We start from the raw sequence: 23,466 nt of genomic DNA, 5'->3' as shown, positions 1-23,466 counted from the left end.
AGAGTTACATCGTATCCCTACCACACAAAAGACACAATTAATGCACAACATGTCTGATAGGAGGTGATAAAGTCCCCAGGGAACCGGGGGGGAAAACACAATCCTCCTATTTTACCCTCAATACGGCCAGTTAAAACAGGAAAACCTGTTAATGTGTTCATTGTCATTACAGTCTGAGAAAGAACATTCTTTTACTCACTTGTCACCAAGCATAGCTTCATAGGTTAGTTACCTTAGTTGTGAGTACACGGCCGTGTTACTCACACAACAACCAGATCATTACATCCCGTTTGCACGGAGAAGCTAACTGCCAGTGACAAAAACAGCTCACACATAACCCGCAACGTATCCTAAATGCATTGTAGCAACACACGTTTTGGGAAAAACACCGTTATTCACAATACATTTAGCAAAGTAAAACCAGAAGACGTGTTATGAGGTCTGGTCAACCCCGTTCCTACCCGGAACGCAGATCAGCGAAGTGCAGTCACAAGACACCGTAGAACACAGCCGTCCTGTGTTGTTCGATCCGGGCAGCGTCGCCGCTCCAACCAGTCGCTACAGTCCTCTTTGTTGACGCAATCCCCGTCCAGGCTCAGGGCAGGGTCGACGAACATCCCCTGTCAAGGATGACGTCGTGGTCAAGAGTGTAAAACATGTTAAAATCAAAGCACGTTCAACAGAATAGCATCAAGCTAACGGCTGCTCCCACCGTTCGGGTGCTATTGCTTCTGCTCGCGAGACGCCGATCTAACGACGCACGCGATCAGAAGCGAGCTCACGGCGGCGCGCGAGAAGCTAAGCTACCCCGCGCCAGGCCATGGCCATAGCAGCAAGCTAACGTTACCTAGCGACCACGACATGCTAGCCCCGCAGCTAACAGCTGACTGGCTAATAGTAGGCCTTAAGCAGGCCATGCAGCGATCCAGCAGGCTAACGCAGCAGTTAACAGCTGACCGGCTAACCGTAAGCTATGAACATGTAAACAATGACATAACACTCACCCAGACAGGCCGCCGTTCTGAACCTCTCCTCACTTTTTAAGAGAAAAGAGAAAACAAGATGTCAACACCGCTTCACAACGGTGACATTACCACATCCGACGGAATCAGCACAGTACCAACTGGCCTGTGTAGCTGACTTTGAACATGAATCTGCCGCTATCGCACATTACATGCACATATCCCCTCGTGAAGGAATACTCTCATTTGGATATGAAAGATGGGGCCTTAACACGGTGACAGAGAGAATCCACTCGTCCAAAACACACAGGGATCACCAGTGTCAATGGTCGCGGCCCACTAGTTAAAACTATAATGGTCTCCAGACCAAGGCCTTCTGTCGCCTAGGTGGCTGAACAAAGGACCCTAGTCTGGGGCCGGTTTCCATAAACTTTGTCAAGTAGCCCCCATAGCACTAACAGACAAGTGGAGCCCGCCAGCAAACACTACTCACCCAACCTGGAACGCACCGCTTCTCACAACAGCGGCATGTCCGACAGTTCAGCTGTGGCCTGACAGGTTTCACCCCAACAAACACAGCAAGGAACTGCAGTTGAGAAGCATGCAGCGGCGTGCTCCCAATACGAAAACCGGTGGAGGGTTTTTAGAATGATCATCATCTTCCAGACACTCCAGTACGAAGACAATATCGCCGTATTTTCTCGAAAATAGTGAGAGAGAAAATAAAGATATGATGTCAACGTATCCTTGTTTCCCAAAGCTGCTCCTAAACCTTTCTTCCATCATGGTGTCAAGTGTGGGGATCTACCGAGGCACTTCTTCCTTGTGGTGAAAGCGAGAAGGAGGAGAGCAGGTGACCACACACCTGCTTATGAAGGTAAGCTGATGAGGGGTGTGGTCAGACTAATACTGGTATTAGAGGTACATTTGTGGTTTATTCAGTACGCGTGCACGTACGCGAGATAGTGCAGTAGTGATGCCAAGCAGAGCCCCTAATGAAACAGAACTGGTCCCTAACACTGTTGGATGTGATTTATCTTGAGATATCCACGGCGCGGGTGATTGGGGTGGGGCAGGCTGGTATTGACCTGTGGTTTGCAGCAGCTGAGAAGGTCAGGACCGCCGTGTGCGGCTGAGCGGGGTTGAGGTGCTTGTTCGGGGGAGTCTGGCGGTCTCGTGGGAGGGGGAGGAGGAAATGTCTTGTCTGTCTTGTCTTTTGTCTTGTCCTTCTTAACTTTAACTGGGGGAATTTTATTGGGGGGGAGCTATTTTGCTATTTTGCTATTTCTTCACTGTTTGGGCACTTTTGCACGGTTCCTGTGAGTCTATGGAACACTCTGTAGGTTTTTGTTTTTCGAAAAGGTTCATTGTTTTGTATTTCTGGTCGGGTACTCAGGGGCAGCGTTTTTCTACCTCAGGATCTTAAGCCGTTTTGAGGCTGGGCTCCAACCACTGTGTGGCCTGGTGACAATTGCCACATTGTTATGCAGCTGGAAATCTCTGACATCACTGATATGCACGTTTTGGGATGACTCAGTTTGGTGAGGGTGAGGGTTGTGAGGGGAATTGGAAGAGTGCGCCAATATGAGAATTAGAGACATAAGTCTTATTGATATAGAGCCACACGGCCGGGAAACGGTACTGAATACTGGGAAAGGCCAATTGTAAGATAGTACCCCTTTAAAATTTAAAATGTTGTACTCTCTTTTTATAAATTGTTATTTCTTTTATTATTATTGTTCTGTTATCTCCCTGTGAAGTTCTGTGTATTGTTATTATGGTTATTGTATTGTGTTGTCTTGTTTTCATGTTAAGTAATAATACAAAAATTTGATAAAAAAAAATAAAACTTGCTGGGGATGGCCTGCTCTACGGCTGGACATGCATGGTGTGTGGTCCTCACGCTGTCTAGGGTGAGAGTCCCCTACACACCGTAGCCCTGTAGTGATATTACTATCACCCAAATTACGCATGCCTGACTCACTACCGCTGCTAGGATTGGTAGTCCGGACGGGGGAGGCACCAACGTAATACCCAGCCTGGCGAGGCCGGGGCTGGGGGAACCCGTGCTGCGACCTCCTGGGCCTAGCGTTCCCACTCTGACAAAAAAAATCCGATACAGGGAAACCTGCTCCGTTGTCACATACAACACCAGGCTCACCAAATGCACACGCTGGACGTGTGGTGCGGGAGCCTCCTGACAGTACAGCATTCTCTTTTTTTTATCAATTTTTTTTATTATTAATCACATGAAACAAGACAACACATTAACCACAATCACAATACACAGAACTTCACATGAAAATAACAAAAACAATAATAATACAGAATAACAATTTATAAATTATAAAGACAAAAAGAAAAGAAAATAGAGTTCAACCTTTTTAAATTTTAAATTTCAAAATTTCAAAATTTCAAGGTTTCAAGGTTTCAAGGGGGGCTATCTAATAAATGACCAAATAGTGAAGAAATAGCTAAATAGCTGCCCCCCAATAAATCCCCAGTTAAATTCAGGACATAACAAAAGACAAGACAGACGAGACATTTCCTCCTCCCCCTCCCATGAGACCGCCGGACTCCCCCGAACAAGCACCCCAACCCCGCTCAGCCGCACACGGTGGTCCTGACCTTCTCAGCTGCTGCGAACCACAGGTCAATCCCAGCCTGCCCTACCCCAATCACCCGCGCCGTGGATATCTCAAGATAAATCACATCCAACAGTGTTAGGGACCAGTTAATCACTGTGAGCTTCTCCGGCTCCTTCCATCTCATTGCTATTAGCTTCTTCGCCGCTGTGACGCCCGCTAGGACAACCCTTTTCAGTTGTACGGACGCGGGTAGTGTTGTTATATCGTTCAGGAGTAGCGTAACAGCTGTGAATGGGATAGTTAAGCCACACAGATCAGAAAGTTTGTCCGCTATTGACCTCCAGAAGCGGGCCACTGGTGGGCAATCCCAATACATATGCATATAAGTGCCAGTGGCCTTTTGAGAGCACAAAGTGCACAGAGAGTCGGTTATCAGTCCCATAGCAAATAGCTTCCTAGGTGTAAGATAGGTCCTATGAATATAATTAAAATTAATTTGCTGGTGATTGGGGTTGCGGGAAGACAATGCCACATTTGCCCAAACATCATCCCAGTCAAACTCGGGGTCCAACTCCGGGATATCCACACGCCAGATTGTATCCAATGATACATTTTTATACGTGGATTGAATTAAGAGCGTATAAAAGTCTGAGACAAACCCTCTGGAGGTCGTCCTGTCCACTATGAGCCTGAGGAAGGGGTGTGGGTGCAAAGCTTGAGCCCACGGCACGCCATGCGCCCTCAGCGCTGACCTTAGTTGAAGGTAAAGAAAGAAGGACTCGCCGGGAAGATCATAAAATTCTCTTAAGTCCTGAAACGCACTGAGGCCGTTCTTATCATAAATATCCTCCAGAGTATGAACTCCCCTCCTTTGCCATTGAGGAATATTAACCGGCTTGTGCCCAACAAGTAATTGCTGGTTATTAAAAATTGGAGAGTCCAGGTGCCATGGGCATTTAACCCCACACGACCTCTGTACATTACGCCACGTTTGGATCACGTGAGTTATGATCGGTCCATACCTCAGCCGGCATTTCGAAATAGAGACAGTGGAGTACACCACATCCTGCAATCTTAGCGGTGAGACCGCCGCCGCTTCTAAGGAGCTCCAAGATACAGCATCTACAGGGTCTAGCCAGCACATCAGAGGTCTCAGTGAGAAGGACCAGAAATAAAGCTTAAAATCAGGGATTGCGAGGCCCCCATCTTGTTTCCTACGTTGAGTAGTAGCTCTTTTGATTCTCGGGCGTTTGTTATTCCAGATAAACTTAGATACCATCGATTGTACCTTGCGCCAGTGGTCTATTGGAGGGGGCAGGGGGAGCATTGAGCTAACAAAATGTATCCTAGGCAGAACGTTCATTTTGATTATGGAAGCTCTGGCTTGTAAGGAGTTAGGAAGGGACGACCATCTGTCTAGATCCTGGCGTATTTTATCATAAGTACCCGTGAAGTTGTACTTAGTAGTTTGACTCAGCGTGGGGAATATCTCTATACCTAAGTATTTAAAATGTTCCACTATGGGGATATCAGCTGGTAGTCGCACCGCCTTGGCCAGCTCATTAAGAGGTAGGCAGGCTGATTTGTTCCAGTTAATCTTAAAGCCTGACAATTTACCAAAGTCGTCGATTATTCCCAATAATTTTGTGGCCGACCGGGAAGGGTCATCCATAAAAATCAGTAGGTCATCCGCATAGAGAGCAATTTTGTGTGGTGTATGATGTACGATGTCCTCCGATTGCCTAATAAATTGGGCCAATGGTTCGAGGGAAAGCGCGAATAGTCCTGGGCTCAGAGGACAACCCTGTCTAGAAGATCTGGAGACTGGGAAAAGTGTGGAACAGTTTTTGCCTGTCAGTATCATTGCCGACGGCGAGGCATACAGGACTTTAATCATATGAATAAAATTATTTCCAAGACCCATGACCTCAAGTACCTTCCACAGGTATGACCATTCTAGTCTGTCAAACGCCTTCATGGCATCCAAAGACAGAACAGTGGACGGAGCTGTATTGTCTTTACTGTTATCGACTACATGCAACAGCCTCCTAAGATTATCTGCAGCCAGGCACCCCGGGATAAAACCAGTTTGATCGCAGTGTACCAATACCGTCATAAATCTCTGCAGGCGGCGGGCCAGCACCTTGGCAAACACTTTTAAATCGGCCCTGAGAAGACTGAAGGGCCTATAGCTACCACAATCATTGGGATCTTTGTCCTTCTTGAGAAGTAAAGAAATCAGCGCCATGTTGACATCTCTTGAGAACTCCCCTTGTTCGATAGCGTAATTGATCATATCGAGCATCAATGGGCCCAGTTGGTCCCAGAAAGCTAAATACACCTCGGGTGGAATACCATCCCAGCCTGGTGCCTTACCCCTCTGCATTTCAGCAATTGTCTCCCTTAGTTCCATAAGAGTGATCGGTTTCCCCAGTTCCTTAGCCTCTTCCTCAGAAATGTGGGGTATCTCAAGCCCGCCAATGAACGATTCAAATTTAGAGTCGTCGAGATTAACCTCTGAGCTATATAACTGTGAGTAAAACTCTTTAAAAGTGTCGTTGATCTTTTTCGAATCAGTAGTGATTGTACCCTGTCGCGTCTTGATCGAGGGGATATCCGAGAAATGATCATTCGAGTGTATTTTCATTGCCAATAGATGGCTAGGCCTGGAGCCGTGAAAGTAGTAATTTTGCCTTGTCCTATGTATCAAGAACTCAGACTGTTGTTTAAGTATGGAGTTTATTTCCTTCTTGACTATCTTACGTTGTGTGTTTAGTCGTTCACTATAGTTAGTTTGCAAAGATGCGTATAGATCCGCATATAATGTTTCCAGTCCTTCTAGTTTTTTTGACCGGGATTTACGCAAATTGGAGGCGAAAAGTGTGACATGACCCCTGATAAATCCTTTCAATGCGTTCCATAGGACCCTGGGGTCATCGACCGTGCCAACATTGATCTGCAAGAATTCAGCTAATACTCCTGAACTCAGAACAGAAATCATCGTTCTTTAATAAGGTTGAGTTAAAACGCCACCTGGGAGCTCTCGTGGAGAGCCTGCCAAAGGTTGCCACAAGGAAAATCCCCTTGTGGTCCGAGAGAGCCAGGGGAACCAATGAGAGGTCGAAACTATCAAACAAATTAGGGGATGCGAATGCATAGTCTATTCGAGCGAAGGTTTTGTGTCTGGCAGACAGGTGAGAGTAATCCTTGAGGGTGGGATTGGATAAGCGCCATAGGTCTGCGAGCCCCGTGTCCTGGGCCCACATCCTGAGGGCCTTAGAGGACCGTTTTTGGTCGCTTGTTTCAGAGGACCGGGACCTATCCATCTCCGCATCCCAGCACGCATTAAAATCGCCACCCACAATGAGAGCGTATCCAGTAAGTTCCAACATATTCTTTGTGATTGTATTATAGAACGCTGAATCAAATGTGTTAGGGGCATACAATGCTATTATTGCCATCTTCCTATGAGAGAACTCAACTTTTGCTATAGTAATCCTTCCCTCCGTGTCCGACCACACATCCAGGACTTTGATATCAAGGTTACGTCTTGTAACTATGACGACTCCTTTCGTCTTATCATCGGCTGAGGATGAGGAGATAACGTGATATTGTCGATTTGCTAGCCTTGACACATCACCCACCAATAAATGCGTCTCACTAAGGAGAGCAATGTCAATATTTCTTCTCTTCAATAACCAAAGGACACTGGCACGCTTGTGTGGGGTGTTACGACCCCCCGCGTTCCAAATTAAAATATTAAATTTAGCCATGGTCGAGTTTGTCTAAATGCGTAGAGAACATACCAGTGCAGCCAGGCTGAGTACAGAGGCGCTGATCCAGGCGGGCCCAGACGGTCAATCCCAGGAGTTCAGAGGAGGAACAATTACACACATATAAGACAACAGTACATAACACATAAAAATACCACCCGTTACAACCCCCCCTCCTTCTACTCTAAACCCTAACCCACCCGTCCTATTATAAACCCTCCTATACCCACTCTCCAATCCCCTCCCTATGCCCCATCCACTAAGGATGGTCATCTTCCTATCATTTCCCACTGGAGTCATGGATCCAATAAGACGCTCTCCACTCCGACCCCCCTCTAGATAAACCCCTGATTAAACCCCCACTAGTCCAATAAACACAAATAATAATAAAAATTTAATTCAATAAAGATATCGGTCGAAAACCACCGTGAGCCTTGGCCCTAACATGAGATAACTATAATGGAAAAAAATAGCCATTATTATATAATAACTCAACATCAACCCTGCAACCATCTACTTCCGAGTCTGCGCATCAACGTCGCAATGTTATAGCACAAATGGATAAAGGAAAATTCAAAACAAAATTAAATTAAAGCATACCAGCAGATCGTCTAAGGCAGGATCAGATCACAGGTAAATTGCGCAAACAGATGTCATTTAAACAACGACAATAATAAGAAAGGGAAAAAAGGGGGTTATGGTCAAAGTGCACACCTGTAACAGCCCCTCTGATCAGGCACAACGGCTGGAATGACATAACCTATGTAAGAATAGAATTAAACACCTTCATTAACCCGGGGATGGTAATAAGCAATACCTGACACAACCTGTTATCATATATTGTATATATATATATTCAACCGATCTTCTCCTACCGGAGCCCAAAGCTCAAAACAGCCTGGATATAAAAATAAAAGCATACAAGAAGTTAGTTAAGGACCCGATCACCGTTGAATTGTGCGAACCGATGACACTTAAACAGCAACAACAACCAAAATACGTAAATATTAACGGGTCTCGAATGCCTCTGCGCAGACGATAGACGCAGCCCGCTAGCTAGCCCGAGGCTAGCGCGTAAGCTAGTGATGAATCCGGATAGCACGTTAGAGTCCGTTATGTACATTGTTCAGCTAGCTCGCTAGCTTTCATAGAGGCGATACACAAGTATGACCATGAGGACAGCATTAGCAAGTAACAGAAGTCATTGGGAAGCCCCGCTAGTTGGATGGGCAGTGGACAGTTAGCATGTCTGGGCATGACAGCAAGTATTTGTAAATAGTCGGCCCTATCAATGTATTCAGGCACCACATCGCCAAGTCACTCACCCGACAGATATCAAGCTACAGTCTCGGGTATCCCCTCGAGATATTCCTTCGCTTTAGCCAACGACCAAAATGAACGCAGACCAACATCCTCATCCAGCACAGATTATTTCACGGGAGCGAATAGCGTGGGCCTCAGGCCTAGTTTCCATAGCCTGGACAAGACCACTTTGTATTCGCCTCTCTGTGCTTGAACCTCCGGCGTAAAATCTTCGAAAATGGCCACTTTGTGATCGCCAAGCCTTAGATTACCCCTTCTGGCACGGGCCGACCGCATGATGAGTTCCCTCTGCTGAAGCCTGTTCAGCTTGACAATGATGGGCCTCGGCTCCTTGTTCACTCCAGGAGTGGTCCTGCCCGCTCTGTAGGCCGACTCACAAACGGGAGGGGTGGGGAGGACATCTTCCCCCAGTATTTCTTGCAGCAATTCCGGCATGGTCTCAGAGAGACGGCCTCCCTCGTTGCTCTCCGGTACTCCAACAATCCTGATGTTGTAGCGTCTCTCCCGGGACTGTATTTACACAATTACCGACTGTAGTTTGGCAACTTCAGCCTGCCTAGCCAGCAGGGAGGACTCCAGATCCGCCATCTTCCTGCCTTGTAATGAGACCTCTGTCGTTAGCGTGGCTAGTTCGTTAGCATTAGCCAAGGAGATAACGTGCAGCGACTCCATCTTGTCTTTCAACGGGACGACCGCCAACCTTATTTCCTCTGATATCTCTCGATGAAGGGTAAAAATTCCGCCAGCACTTTTCTTTGTGTTCCAGCGAAGCGTGTCTCAAAGTCTGCATGGAGCTTGGTCATGACCGAGAGCACAGCTTCGCTTATCTCACTGATACCGGGCGATGGCACGGCCAGGCCCGGTGGCAGTTTGCTGGCTGGAGCGCTCATGGATCTGGTTTCCACCACCGACATTGCAGAAAGTCGAAAAAAGTCGACGACAGTAGTTGAAACTCGGCGACTTAACAAGCAGACAAAAAACAAATAAAAATAAAATAAAGACTAATGGGGAAAAACGTATATTCCGCACGGTAGAAGGGAGCTCACGTGAAACACGTCTACTCCATGATCGCCTAGCTCCGCCCCTTCACAGTACAGCATTCTCATAGACAGACCCAGGCCTAGCTAGCAGCTGGGTGTCAGCCCCTGTCTTCATGAGAAGCGATATGTCGGGCCGCTTACGCTTCACTGGAAGAACGAGGGCCGCAGCCAGAGGGGACAAAACAGAGCCCTGAGTCCCGTAGTGTAGCGGGGGGGAATGAACGGAGAGCGTGCTAGACACAGCTAGATGGCGACGGTTACTCCTCACGGAGGTGCGCCCATCTAATTCAGCCGATCCCTCGGCCGCCGAGGTCTGTCGGCACCGTGAGAGCCTGTCTCTTTGTTTCCAGGTTATCTCGGGCGGGGGACACATGGTCACCGGTCGGGGGTCTCGCAGCAGCCGCTGGCAAGAGACCGTGCTCTCACCTCTAGCTGTGAGGTGTGGGGCGGCATGGGGCCCCGGTTAAAGGCCGCCCGTGCCTCCGCTGACAAACCAAAAAGTCCATCCACGGAGAGGGGGGCCCTGAGGAGGAGAATTCTCCTCTCCTCCTCCAGGGGAGACTGCTCTAATCACAGATGTCTGTGAATAAGAGTCGACAGCATCCTCACCCTCCCTGCGGTTATAGCTTGCGGCTGGGTCAAAAGCTGAATAACCTCAAAACCCTGAGCGAGGGTCTTGACATCGGCTGTCCCTAAGACCCCATTGCCCAACACCATTTTTTACAGAAAAGCAGCCAATTGAGAAATGTTATTAGTTGCTGCTAAATTCTGCACTGTGGCGATATAAGCCTCATTAGCCCATCCAGTCACCTGCCGGGCTGACACGCCCCTTGGCGTCGGTTTCCGGGCGGGATACCGCTCTACCATGTCTGGGCAGAGGACCGAAGCCACCTGCTTCTCTAAGCACGGCACACCTGTCCTGAGCCCCGCCATCAGACCGTCCACCTGTGTAAAGGGTAGATAAGCCTCGGCTAAACCCTTAACATTAGACACCGTTTGACCATCAGTGATGTAATGGTTAAGCGGGGGGGAAACCAGACACAGTCCCGGCGGGACACACGGGAGTGGCATCCCGAAAGCAATAGAATTAGCAGTAGCTGCGCGCGCCATGATATTTGGAAAAACATTTAACAACGTTTCATGTTGATCACATTCACCCAAATTCACCCTACATTCACCCAGATAGCCCCCTATCACACCGCCCGGTCGTCTCACGGGACAACAAGCGGTAGTGAAAACACTAGTACTAGGAATTGCCATTGACGGCCCTACCCCGTGCGCGGTTCGGCTCGACCGCCGAACGCCATGCGAAGTCCATCGGTCCACTGTCATAGAACTGCGAGGAAAGTGCGGTATAGGGCCGTCGTTCTGTCTGGACGCGCCGAAGACGATCCGGGGGCTGGAGAAACTCCAGCGAAAGTCCAACATTCTTCAATTTCTCCCTTCGCTTCATATTAACGCTCCACTGATTGATAGTGCATATGAGCCAAAATCACGCATGGAAAAAGGCAAGGAAGGGCGTGAGCGTGACCACACCCTGTGTTTTGTAGGGAAACACAGGAGCAAAGTACAAACAGAGAATTAAAAGTACTCCTGTAGTCTCGCGAGAGGTGCAGAAATGGGATTTGACGTCAGAGGAGACGCTCCGGTCTGTGTTTCACTGCACAGACTGGAATGTGTTCCGCGACACAGATAACATTAATGTCTACACGGAGACAGTGCTGGACTATGTTTGTACTAGGGTGGAAGAAACAATCCCCACTACCAAAATGAGAGTTTACCCAAATCAAAAACCCTGGGTAGACAAATCCGTCCGTGAAGCTCTGAGAGAGCGCACCAAAGCATACAACGACGGCCTAGTGGCAGGCAACATGAATGACCACAAGGTGGCGCGATACAACGTAAGGAGGACAGTGTCAGAGGCCAAACGGCGCTACAGGGATAAAATTGAACTCCAGTTTGAACAAGCTGACTCTAGAGCTATGTGGCAGGGGCTCAAAACGATGACAGACTACAAAGGCGCCTCCCTCAAACTGAACAGTGACATCTCCTTAGCAAATGACCTCAATACCTTCTATGCGAGGTTTGATGCTGGTAATAACAACACCAGCTCACAAGCCACGGCAATGGGGGGGGGGGGGTCGGCTGCTGATGGAGGCGCAGTGTTCAGGGTAACAGAGCATGAGGTGAGGCGGACCTTTAAAAAAGTGAATATCAGGAAGGCAGCAGGTCCGGACGGCATCCCCGGCCGCGTCCTAAAAGTCTGTGCCGACCAACTGGCCCCAGTATTCACTGACATATTTAACCTGTCCTTAGAACAGGCTGTCATCAACCCACCTGCCTGAAGAAGTCCACTATTATCCCTGTACCCAAAAAATCCAAGCCTGCTTGCCTCAACGACTACCGCCCTGTAGCTCTCACCTCCATAGCCATGAAGTGCTTTGAGAAGCTAGTAAAGGGCTACATCTGCTCCTCCCTCCCCATCAACATGGACCCCCTGCAATTTGCATACCGCCCCAACAGGTCCACGGAGGACGCCATAGCCCATGTGCTGCACACAGCAGCATCACACCTGGACAAGAGGCAGGGGAACTATGTGAGAATGCTATTCATCGACTACAGCTCGGCATTCAATACCATAGTCCCCTCCATACTCATAGCCAAGCTCAGGGACCTGGGCTTGGGCTATGACCTCTGCCAGTGGGTCTTGGACTTCCTGACTGGCAGACCCCAGGTGGTGAGAGCAGGCAACTGCACCTCCTCATCCATCACCCTCAACATAGGGGCCCCCCAGGGCTGTGTTCTGAGTCCCCTCCTCTACTCCCTGTACACACACGACTGTGTGGCTCAGCGGAGTAGCAATACAATCATCAAATTTGCTGACGACACAGTGGTGGTGGGCCTGATCTCTGCCAACGACGAGAGGGCCTACCTGGAAGAGGTCAAGGTCCTGGCGGGATGGTGCCAGGAAAACAGCCTCTCCCTGAACGTCAGCAAAACAAAGGAGATGATTGTGGACTTCAGGAGGTCGGGGGTCAAGGACTACAGCCCCCTCAGCATCGACGGGGCACCGGTTGAGAGAGTCAACAGCTTTAAGTACCTCGGAGCCTACATATCCGAGGACTTGACATGGACCACACACATTGACAGTGTTGTGAAGAAGGCACGACAACGCCTCTACTTCCTCAGGCGCCTAAGGAAGTTCCAAGTCAGTCAGAAGATCCTTAAGAACTTCTACTCATGTACAATAGAGAGCATCTTGACCGGCAACATCACCTCCTGGTTTGGGAATAGCACTACACAAGACCGAAGCAGACTACAAAGAGTGACACGTTCAGCCGAACGCACAATTGGAGGGGGGCTCCCCACCCTCCAGAACATTTACAACAAGCGTTGCAAGGGCAAGGCTAAGAGAATCATTAAAGACTCCAGTCACCCGAACAACTGCCTCTTTGAACTGCTGCGGTCAGGCAAGCGATACCGGAGTCTCAAGGCGAGCACAGAAAGACTCAGAAGAAGCTTCTATCCCCAGGCCATCAGGCTGCTAAACGAACAATGAATGAACACTACACAACAACAACCACCAAACGCACATAGCACACACATCCACACGCACACACTCACTTTAAACAAACACACTGTAGCACCCACTCCACACACTTTATAGCACACACCCACTTTAAACAAACACACTGTAGCACCCACTCCCCACACTTTATATTTATGGATGAAGGATTGCACTACAACTCGTACACCTTACTGTAAATTGTACCTAAAATTGTACCTCATCCCATTTCTGCTTTGCACTAGATAGTACTGTACATTAGTACACTGCATAGTATTGTATATTATATGGTAACTCAGAACATTGTACATATGTCTATACCGAACACTGTGACCTCATTTTTCTTCTTCTAAATTACATGCTATATTATGTTATTATGTTATTTGATACTATCTTGTCTTAGCACAGTCTCTGGAGCGTAACAGTAAGAAGCATTTTGTATGAAAGTATTCTGTACTTCTGTATGACAACTATTAAAGAACTTGAACTTGAAGTGACGTGCATGTGTCAGCTTTTTCACATGCACAATAGGTGCACGAAGATGATATCTCAATATGGCTAGAGCGAGATGCGATGCCAGATGACATATAACTGAAGCGCTGATGTGACGTTACAAGTAGCATCTGTTGTTGACGTCTCCCACACAATGATCAATAATCAACAATCAACAATGACTCTCGCACACTGTCGCATTGAAAGGTACTGTCTTGAAAACCTGCAGGGAGGGGTGGGGGCTGTAGGGCTGCAGGGAGGGGTGCGGGCTGTAGAAAGGGGTGGGGGCTGTAGGGAGGGGTGGGGGCTGTAGAGAGGGGTGGGGGCTGTAAGGCTGGTGGGAGGGGTGGGGGCTGTAGGGCTGTCGGGAGGGGTGGGGGCTGTAGGGAGGGGTGGGGGCTGTAAGGCTGGTGGGAGGGGTGGGGGCTGTAGGGCTGGTGGGAGGGGTGGGGGCTGTAGAGAGGGGTGGGGGCTTATTGTTGACGTCTCCCACACAATGATCAATAATCAACAATCAACAATGACTCTCGCACACTGTCGCATTGAAAGGTACTGTCTTGAAAACCTGCAGGGAGGGGTGGGGGCTGCAGGGAGGGGTGGGGGCTGTAGGGCTGCAGGGAGGGGTGGGGGCTGCAGGGCTGTAGGGAGGGGTGGGGGCTGCAGGGCTGCAGGGAGGGGTGGGGGCTGTAGGGCTGCAGGGAGGGGTGGGGGCTGTAGGGCGGGGTGGGGGCTGTAGGGCTGCAGGGAGGGGTGGGGGCTGTAGGGCTGCAGGGAGGGGTGGGGGCTGCAGGGAGGGGTGGGGGCTGTAGGGCTGCAGGGAGGGGTGGGGGCTGCAGGGCTGTAGGGAGGGGTGGGGGCTGTAGGGCTGTAGGGAGGGGTGGGGGCTGTAGGGCTGTAGGGAGGGGTGGGGGCTGCAGGGAGGGGTGGGGGCTGTAGGGCTGCAGGGAGGGGTGGGGGCTGTAGGGCTGCAGGGAGGGGTGGGGGCTGTAGGGCTGTCGGGAGGGGTGGGGGCTGTAGGGAGGGGTGGGGGCTGTAGGGCTGTAGGGAGGGGTGGGGGCTGTAGAGAGGGGTGGGGGCTGTAGGGCTGTAGGGAGGGGTGGGGGCTGTAGGGCTGTAGGGAGGGGTGGGGGCTGTAGGGCTGTAGGGAGGGGTGGGTGCGGTAGGGCTGTCGGGAGGGGTGGGGGCTGTAGAGAGGGGTGGGGGCTGTAGGGCTGTCGGGAGGGGTGGGGGCTGTAGGGAGGGGTGGGGGCTGTAAGGCTGGTGGGAGGGGTGGGGGCTGTATGGCTGGTGGGAGGGGTGGGGGCTGTAGAGAGGGGTGGGGGCTATAGGGCTGTAGGGAGGGGTGGGGGCTGTAAGGCCCTTGGCCATCCCGGGTGTGAGATTTAGGCTATTGTCTACAAGGAATGTACTTTGATCAAATATATTGTCATATTCATATTCATATTTTTGTTGAAATAATATACTATGAAAATAAGTGCGTATGCCAAACTATTCAAAGATTGTATTATTTGGACACAGTATTACCATGTTTGGGATTGCGTGCGTGTGTGTGTGTGTGTGTGTGTGTGTGTGTGTGTGTGTGTGTGTGTGTGTGTGTGTGTGTGTGTGTGTGTGTGTGTGTGTGTGTGTGTGTGTGTGTGTGTGTGTGTGTGTGTGTGTGTGTGTGTGTGTGTGTGTGTGTGTGTGTGTGTGTGTGTACCTTGGACTGGTGCGTCATTAGGAAGCCTGTGTCCCCAGTGGAAGAAAGGGTTTGGATTTTCCACAGTCGGTATGTTGGTCTCAGTGTCAAATGTAAACAACGTATTATACTGAGGATAAAGTGTGAACAAAGACATAATTAGAATAAACACCATACGCACAATACATACTGCTTACATGTACAATATGCACAGTACACGATAGAGACCATGTCCACTACAGCGCTGGGTAAAGCTGCAGGATAACTGTGTTATTACAAGAGACAGTTTATAGGATGAGGAGATGGATCACTGTGGTCATTTTGAAGCGTAACACTAAAAGATGGCCACAACGACCAATCCACAAGACAAACATATTCAGAGAAATAAATTCAAACGGGATGTGATTTTAGGTTGAGTAAAGGTATAATCTACTGCATTTTGAGGTGAAATGTGAATTTTAAAGATGTTTAAAATGAATAACAATCTCTGCTAAAAGGCTGGAAAGTGTGGTTACCATGGTAACTAAGGACTGGGTGGCGATGAGTAGAAGCTGGAAGTGGAAAATATTTCTAACAATTCTATGAAAATTTTCCTTTTTGACTAAATTTGCCATTCTGGGTTGTCAGTAATTTACCAGTGGCCTCAAATATGTAAGAAAAACGATGATATGTAAGACAGATTCTTAGAGATGAATAAAGAGATAGTTGTCAGATTTTGTTGGTCTTGTTAGTCCCCAACTCCCCATTAATCAAGGCAGAATCAACCGACTTCTCTAAACAGACTTATTACGACAGAATAATGTTGTCACGGTAATGAGAACCGTTTCATGTGTGGACAGTGCATGAGTTAGAATCCCTGTATACCTTCCTGGATATTTACATTTTACTGTACATTTTACTGTATATTTTTGGACTGTATATTTTAGAATGTATATACATATTTTAGAATGTATATCTGACTGTGCATTTAACTTTTTATTCTTATTCCTATTCTTATTTTAGATTTTTGACTAACTGAATGTTCATTGTGTGCAATATGTGGTGCTGAATTTCCCCCGGGATCAATAAAGTACTTCTATTCTATTATATATATATATATATATATATATATATATATATATATATATATATATATATATATATATATATATATAATGATAATAACCTTACGGCGACAAATCATCTTTCTGGGTCTCGTGCCAGAATGATAAGGCCGGGATGAGTTAGTAGCCTCGTGAAACCATTTGAAAATGATTGTGCTATAAGATGCAGCTATATCTCCTAGTGCTAAACTTCCTCTGTGACAATGGTGGGGTTTTGTCCATCCTTGTCATTATCATTCAAGGCCTCATGCAGGGGCCTGGCCGCGTCTATTCGAATACCAACCTTTTTGTGCGTTTTGCGAATCTGATTGGCCACTGATGTTTCTGGTCATGTGACATGTGCGCCCAATCGCGTGACGCGCCCATTTCCGCCCCGACCAGCAGCAAACTACCTAACGCCTAGTTTATCACTGGTTAAGCTTAGGCGACTCTTTCGAAGTTGGTTAAGGTTAGAGTTTGGAATCAGGGCTGGCGTTGCATGCTCTAAGACAAACTCTAACCTTAACCAACTTCGAAAGAGTGCCTAAGCTTAACCGGCGAAAGAACTTGCCGTCACACGATTGGTGCACATGTCACATGACCAGAAACGTCAGTGGCCAATCAGATTAGCAAAATGCACAAAACGGTTGGTATTCGAATATAAGCGGCCTGGCCTGCTAAATGACCTGCATGCTCTGCATTATGTATATTGTATATATTGTGGCAGATATCACCCCCCCTCTCATGGACATGTGAAGGACGGGAGATATTACTGCCACGGAAGGAGTGGAAACAATTAGGTAGCTGATTCGTACTGATAGAACACACCTGTGCATCATTAGTTCACCCACATCTCACACGCACACACCCCAGACACACACACTACAAATACACTAGGTTAGAGAGAGGTGAGTTGAGTGGAAGTGAGGTTGGAGTTATTGTAGTGAGAGAGATTGTTATATACAGAGTTTTGCGAGGTGAGAGGTAGTGAGAGGAGAGGTGAAGGCGAGAAGGTGTTCATTGTGTACTGGACCCTAGCAGGGGTGCGTTGGTGATTTCAAAGCTGGTTGCACTGTGTTTTAATGATGCCACATGCACGTGCGCTCCTGCGCATGCACATAAATGTTCCCTCGCGTGCCTCTAGGAATGGAATGTAACACATTTCATTCACATCCGCGCATGTGCGTGCGCATGCTGCTGCTCACAGAGCCGGTTGCTCGGCGTGCAACGCACCCCTGGACCCTAGACTGGCTGAGAAACCCCCTTGTATACTGACCCTGGACCAGACGACTACTCTGAGTATTGAACCATCCCTTTTTTGTACGAGAGCCTATTTTTGTGTTTTGACCATCGGACTGTATTACGACCATTCTATTTGCCCATCGTACTATTATTCTGACTGTAAATCAATAAATATTCTTATTGATTGATATTGCATTTGTGTGGACATTTGAATTTGTTTGTTTTTGAGTCTGAACACCACCAGGCTCGTCACACTATATTATGCATTATGTATATATATTTATTTTTCAGTCAAGCCAGTGTTTCTAGTTGTAGTTCCTCTCAGCAGGCCCGGACTGCCATTGGACCTGTGGCCTGGCCTGTTAAATGACCTGCAGAAAAATACTTTGGAAGTGCCTTGAATGTAACACTGCAAGGCTGAAACGACTGTTCACTACTACTGCTGTTATCACTATTGTCATTATTACTTGCACTTTGTTCTATGTTCTATTACCTATGTACCTATCCTACCTGTACCCCCCCCCCCCCCCCCCCCATGCAGCTATGACACTTGAATTTCCCCAAGGAGATTAATAACAAAAGAACACTTGACTTGACAGCCAGCCAGGCACGGACTGACAGAAGACTGCAGTGGCCAGACTGGGGATATATTTCCTGCAATATTTCCGGACCTGAATGATTTTCACAGTCCGGCCCTGCCGGTATTCATTGACAACATTGCAATCTATGCCAGACATTTTAAGGTAGCTAGCCAAATGACCATTCAAGGATGTAGATTCGACCCAGAAATGGCCATTCTATCATTTCAAACCCATATGGTTACTACGCACACGTAGACACGAGATGCACCACAGACGTTTTCCCACATGACCACACGACCATGTAGGCCACTAATGGACATTATCACGCCTATAGCTGCTACACATTCGCGGTAAAATCACAGGACAAATACAGGTACCTCATTGTCGGCAGTAGAGGTGTAGATGATGGAGAAGTTTACGTCTCTGTCTCCATATTCGTCGAGCCTGTAGTTCCCAGCCTTGCCTGGATATGAAGCACATGTTGCAGGATGTTCCAAACAGACCATCTTCCAATCAATGGTCCTATTTTACTATGACGTCGCCATGTGAGCAGAACACATACTGCCGTCACATGAGAGCTGGGTAACTGCCACTTGCTCTTAACACTTTCAGCGCCACGCTTAATCCCCATCTCTGCCGCTAGAAGGCCACCTTAAAAGTCGTTTTAACTGGGCGGTTAGGTGGTCGAGCGGAGATTGCGTTCGTCACCAGCCCCGGAGCTGTGAGCTTGGTTCGCCTGTTCGAATCCAGCTCACAGCTCCGGGGTTGTCACCAGCTTGGCTGGCCGTCTGCACTGATACAATTGGCTGTATCAGAGGGTGGGAGAAGCTGGCGGGGTGGGTCCGGGTCGTTGTAAACAGCGACTCCTACAGTTCGGTCGGGGCGCCTGCTAAGCGCGGATTGGACGTGAGGGGGATAGTGTGGTCCTCCCACACGCTACGCCCTCTCAATGAGAATCCGCGCTGCCAGGTGAAAAGAAGCGGTGATTGGCTGGACGTGTGTCGGAGGAAGCACGTGGTAGCCTCCACTCTCCCAAAATGATCTGACTGTGGGGGGTAAAGCGCAGCGACCAGGAAGGGACTGGGAATTGGCATACGACTAACATTGGGATGGGAGAAAAAATCGGAGGAAAATGGAGGGAAAAAAAAAAAAAAAAAAAAAAAATCGTTTTAACTGAAAACTGTGATCGTGTTTGCCAAGCATGTTTTACGTCCAGTAAAACACAGAACTGTGATCGTTAGAAAAACACGTTTCAGGTTCGGTAAAATAGACATAGAATATACCTTACCTTAGCCAGAAGGTATTCGCCATTGATCGCATCGCCATCGCGATTACCAGTGTATATGTCTATACACGTTTCAATGGTAAAATATGCTTAGGCAACGGAATTTCGAGGCGATCAATGTGAATCTCTGTTCAAGCAGGACGAGGAGCCCTTACCAAAAAAAATAAAAAGAAAGATGTGTATCCACGCCAATGCAATTCCACTTCAGACACAGACGATATACTGCCACCTGGTGATATTCGATCGGCATTGTAATTCCAATGTATACAAACGAGCCAGGGACGGCTAGAATGATCCGGATGATGATTTAGAACGGCGATCAGAGGAAAAAGATCAAAGGATCTAAAAACGAGTTTACTCGTTATTGGTGCTCAACGCTTGTTGGCCAATAACGAGTATACTCGTGATTGGCGCTGAATGTGAGAGCTGTGTTGAAATGATCTTAGTTTGAATTAAGATTTTGCTCGTCTTTTGATTCTTCTGGGGACATTTTCTTGCCATGCGAAGGATAGAAATACAATAAACAGTAGACATGCGTGCAGGCTGTCAAAGCAAATCTCAGCACTGCTGTTGAGCATGTCCCTCAAATAACAAACTTTTCATACACATACACTACTAAGCTAGCCTCTCTCTCTCTCTCTCTCTCTCCCCATCCCTACCATCAAAGGAGATCTTCCTGAAGTGAGTGACGTTGACAGAGCTCATTCCTTGAATCGCAGACGGAGGTTTGCTCAAGAGCTCCCTCATCACACGACCAAATAGTAGCACAGAGTCATGGTACGCTGCCTGGTAGTCATTCATCTGGGGAGAGAGAGAGAGAGAGAGAGAGAGAAAGAGAGAGAGAGAGTGCACTGACTTATATAAAGCTTTCTTCCCATTGGTCCTCAATGCTGACAGAGTGACATCACTGTTACCTTTAATTAATGTTAAAATCAAGTCTCTTTCCAACATTACATTCTTCCCCTTAACTCAATCAGCACCAGACCCGATGACAGTCGGGTTATCTCGCCATGCGTTGAGCGCCAGGACCCTCGAAAACCCGAGTATAGTCGGGTTTTCATCGTTATTTCTTTTATTCGATATTTCCATTCATTACAGGCACACGGACTCGGGGTTAACATGGGGAATCATCCTGATAATGCCAAAGTGCAATACCGGCCGCAACCACCCAGGTGGCAGTATCGAGCACCCTTTGAAACATTATATCTTGGCCTGTGCATTGATCAAAAGTCTCCGGTCTGACTTTTCTTTGTCGCCAGTGGCGTAGCGGAGGCCCCCGCACCCCCCGCGCGGGAACAGGGCGCAGTGTGGCAGTGGGAGGAGCCCAGTATTGTTCTGCAGGGCTGCAGCTGGATGCATCTCGCGCAGAGGGCGGGGCCCCCCCCTCCCTGCTATGTTGTGTCACTGACTCCGGAAAGCAGAGTTGCGAGAGGCCAGTGTGTAGTTATTCTGGTTAGGAGTCGGACCTCGGTCCAAAACCCCAACTCTCTCGTAAAACTATCAGATGCTATTTGTGCGTCAATGGTCAGATTATGTTTCCTCGTATCATAAACGACACATGCTGCCAAATGAGAGCGAGAGAATTCGAAGCTATTATTATTATTATTATTATTAACGTTTCTAGTATTGAGAGCCGACGCGTGCGCAGTCTATTATTTAAAGAGTGTTCTACAGGACTTTGCGCAGAAGAATGCCAGGAGACGTGCTCGTATAAAATAATAGGCCTATACAATAGAAAGCAGCTCCTGACTGCATCCTCTACTATGTAGCTATAGGATGTGTTTTTTATTTTATTTTGTAGACTATACTTTTCTTTTATACAGAATTATGTTATGTGAACTGTTCTGTTGTGTGAACTCAAATTATGATATGGCTATAACGTTCTACAATACCTTCATGTTACAACAAATACAAAGCCACTTGTTTTTGTCAATGAATGATGCCTGAAAAAATAAACATAAAAAAAAAAAAAAAAAGCTTTAGGTGGCCGCGATGTCTATCCCATCTCACTTTATTATTGATTTAGGGGAGTGGGCGGGGCTCCATGGTCTGACCTGCGGGGGAGCCCCGACATATTGCGCAACGCCACTGTTTGTCGCGCAAGTGGACCGGTTGTCCCGATTGGATTGAGAAGCGTGAAATGCTCCCGGTGCATGATGTGTGGCGGATTATGTTGGCGACACGATCTACACCAATACTGGGATTCCCGATCAGATAATTGGAATATTCTTTTTGGGGTACATCCTAGTGAAGGTAAGGCCTATATGGTATCAATCCTGCTGTGATCCAACCATGACTTCACTTCGATCACAACATATGTCTGTAACGTTACTCCACAACATGTGCCATTGGTGACGATCAAAGCATAAAAAAACTACCCCCCCCCCCACCCTTTCATGCATTCATGATGAAACATAATACCGATAATGTAGATTTGATTTAAAAATAGTAGCGTGTACAGGCGAGAAACGGCACGGTTTTTAGTGAAATGTTTTCTGGGATTAGACAGGATTACTCTAAAACTATACTCATATTCACCAATCACCACAGTATAAAACGGGAATGTATGGATGAAAAAATAATTTCTTTAACACATATTGAACGATAGATAGTCTATGTCAAATGGGCCATAGAATATAGTTATAGCCCTGCAAACACAGCCACGTATTCCTATCTCTTAGAGCTTGGCGTGGTAAATACAAATTATGCTCAACTGCGTGGCGTCCATTGAGTTAACAACCTAGAGGGTTGAGTGAACTCAATAAGAAGCAACACAACACTTTGTTATGTGAGAAAAACCACATCCAGTTTTGATGGAGATTCCTCAAGGGATGAGGGGCTAGAGCAAGGGCAAAGGGGGACAAAAATAGCTCTCTCGCTCTCTCTCTCTCTCACTCTCTCTCTCTCTCTCTCTCTCTCGAAGCAACACTTTTTTGGGCACGCTCAGTTGAAAATGTTTAGCCACGGAGCGCACAGACATCAATGTCATCTACTTGTCGACGGACCAATCAAATCAACAGAGGGGAGAGATTACAAATGGGAGGTATCTGAAGAGAAATCGACAGCTGTCGATGTTGAAAACGTATCGATAGTTGTCTATGTTAGTTAGCGTTAGCTATCAATGCTAACGGTAGTAATGTATGTAACGCTATAGCCGAGGTAGCAACAGTAATCAGTGGTATCGCTCGTTGACCCCTGTGCGACCTGTGCACTTTCGATTCTCTATGTACACCGCTGCGCCTCGCGTTTGAGCGCAAGAAAAAGGCATCCAATCTGATCACAGCCTTGAACATACTCGGAAAACAAATTCCTTTTGTTCTGGTGTACTGTGTGAACTAGGCCTCACTTTTGTCTTTTCAGGGCTTACAGACTGAAGCCTTGAGTTTTGTTTGGGAAAATAATCATAGTCAAATGACAGAAAGAAACGCATAATTCACAGCGTTTTGTGAGGACTTTAAAGCCATAAGCAGTAACAATGTGAATGTACTATGGTCATACCATGGCATTGTCTGACAGGTTGGTGCCCACTGTGTAGTTCCTGGTGTTGGGCATCGTCAGAACCAACACGTTCCTCATCTCTGGGAGAGACGTCTTGTTTCTGTAGTACTGGTCACTGAGGGAGAGATGATGTAGAGGAATTTAACACTTTGATTAGTTGTAATATATAATCAATATTGTAACAATAGTGCAAAGTATTCTTCAGTCAGAAGAATCCATACTAGCTGATGCATCAGGGAGTCTCTCAATGAACAGAATCTCTGCACAATGTAGGTTCTCATGGTATATAACTTTGAAAGATAAGCAACTTTGTACAAGATATTCCTTAGGGACTCCTAGGAATGCTTGTTGTGTGTA

At 47.5% G+C, this 23,466-nt stretch overlaps 1 protein-coding gene across 1 annotated transcript in view; it reads right to left on the bottom strand.

The window, feature by feature from the left end:
- Window positions 1-23,466, bottom strand: part of gucy2cb (guanylate cyclase 2Cb) — a gene marked incomplete at both ends in the record, with an annotated part of 151,597 nt that overhangs the window by 91,169 nt on the left and 36,962 nt on the right. Inside the window, 4 exons of the mRNA XM_084322976.1 lie at window positions 14,297-14,435; window positions 18,704-18,789; window positions 20,271-20,412; window positions 23,110-23,224. Coding sequence (XP_084179102.1) covers window positions 14,297-14,435; window positions 18,704-18,789; window positions 20,271-20,412; window positions 23,110-23,224 — 482 coding nt within the window. The remainder of the gene's footprint in view (window positions 1-14,296; window positions 14,436-18,703; window positions 18,790-20,270; window positions 20,413-23,109; window positions 23,225-23,466) is intronic.

The sequence above is a fragment of the Notolepis coatsorum genome (genome assembly GCF_963971535.1).
Source record: "Notolepis coatsorum genome assembly, chromosome: 10".
Taxonomy (NCBI): domain Eukaryota; kingdom Metazoa; phylum Chordata; class Actinopteri; order Aulopiformes; family Paralepididae; genus Notolepis; species Notolepis coatsorum.
This window is presented reverse-complemented; position numbering and strand designations above follow the sequence as displayed.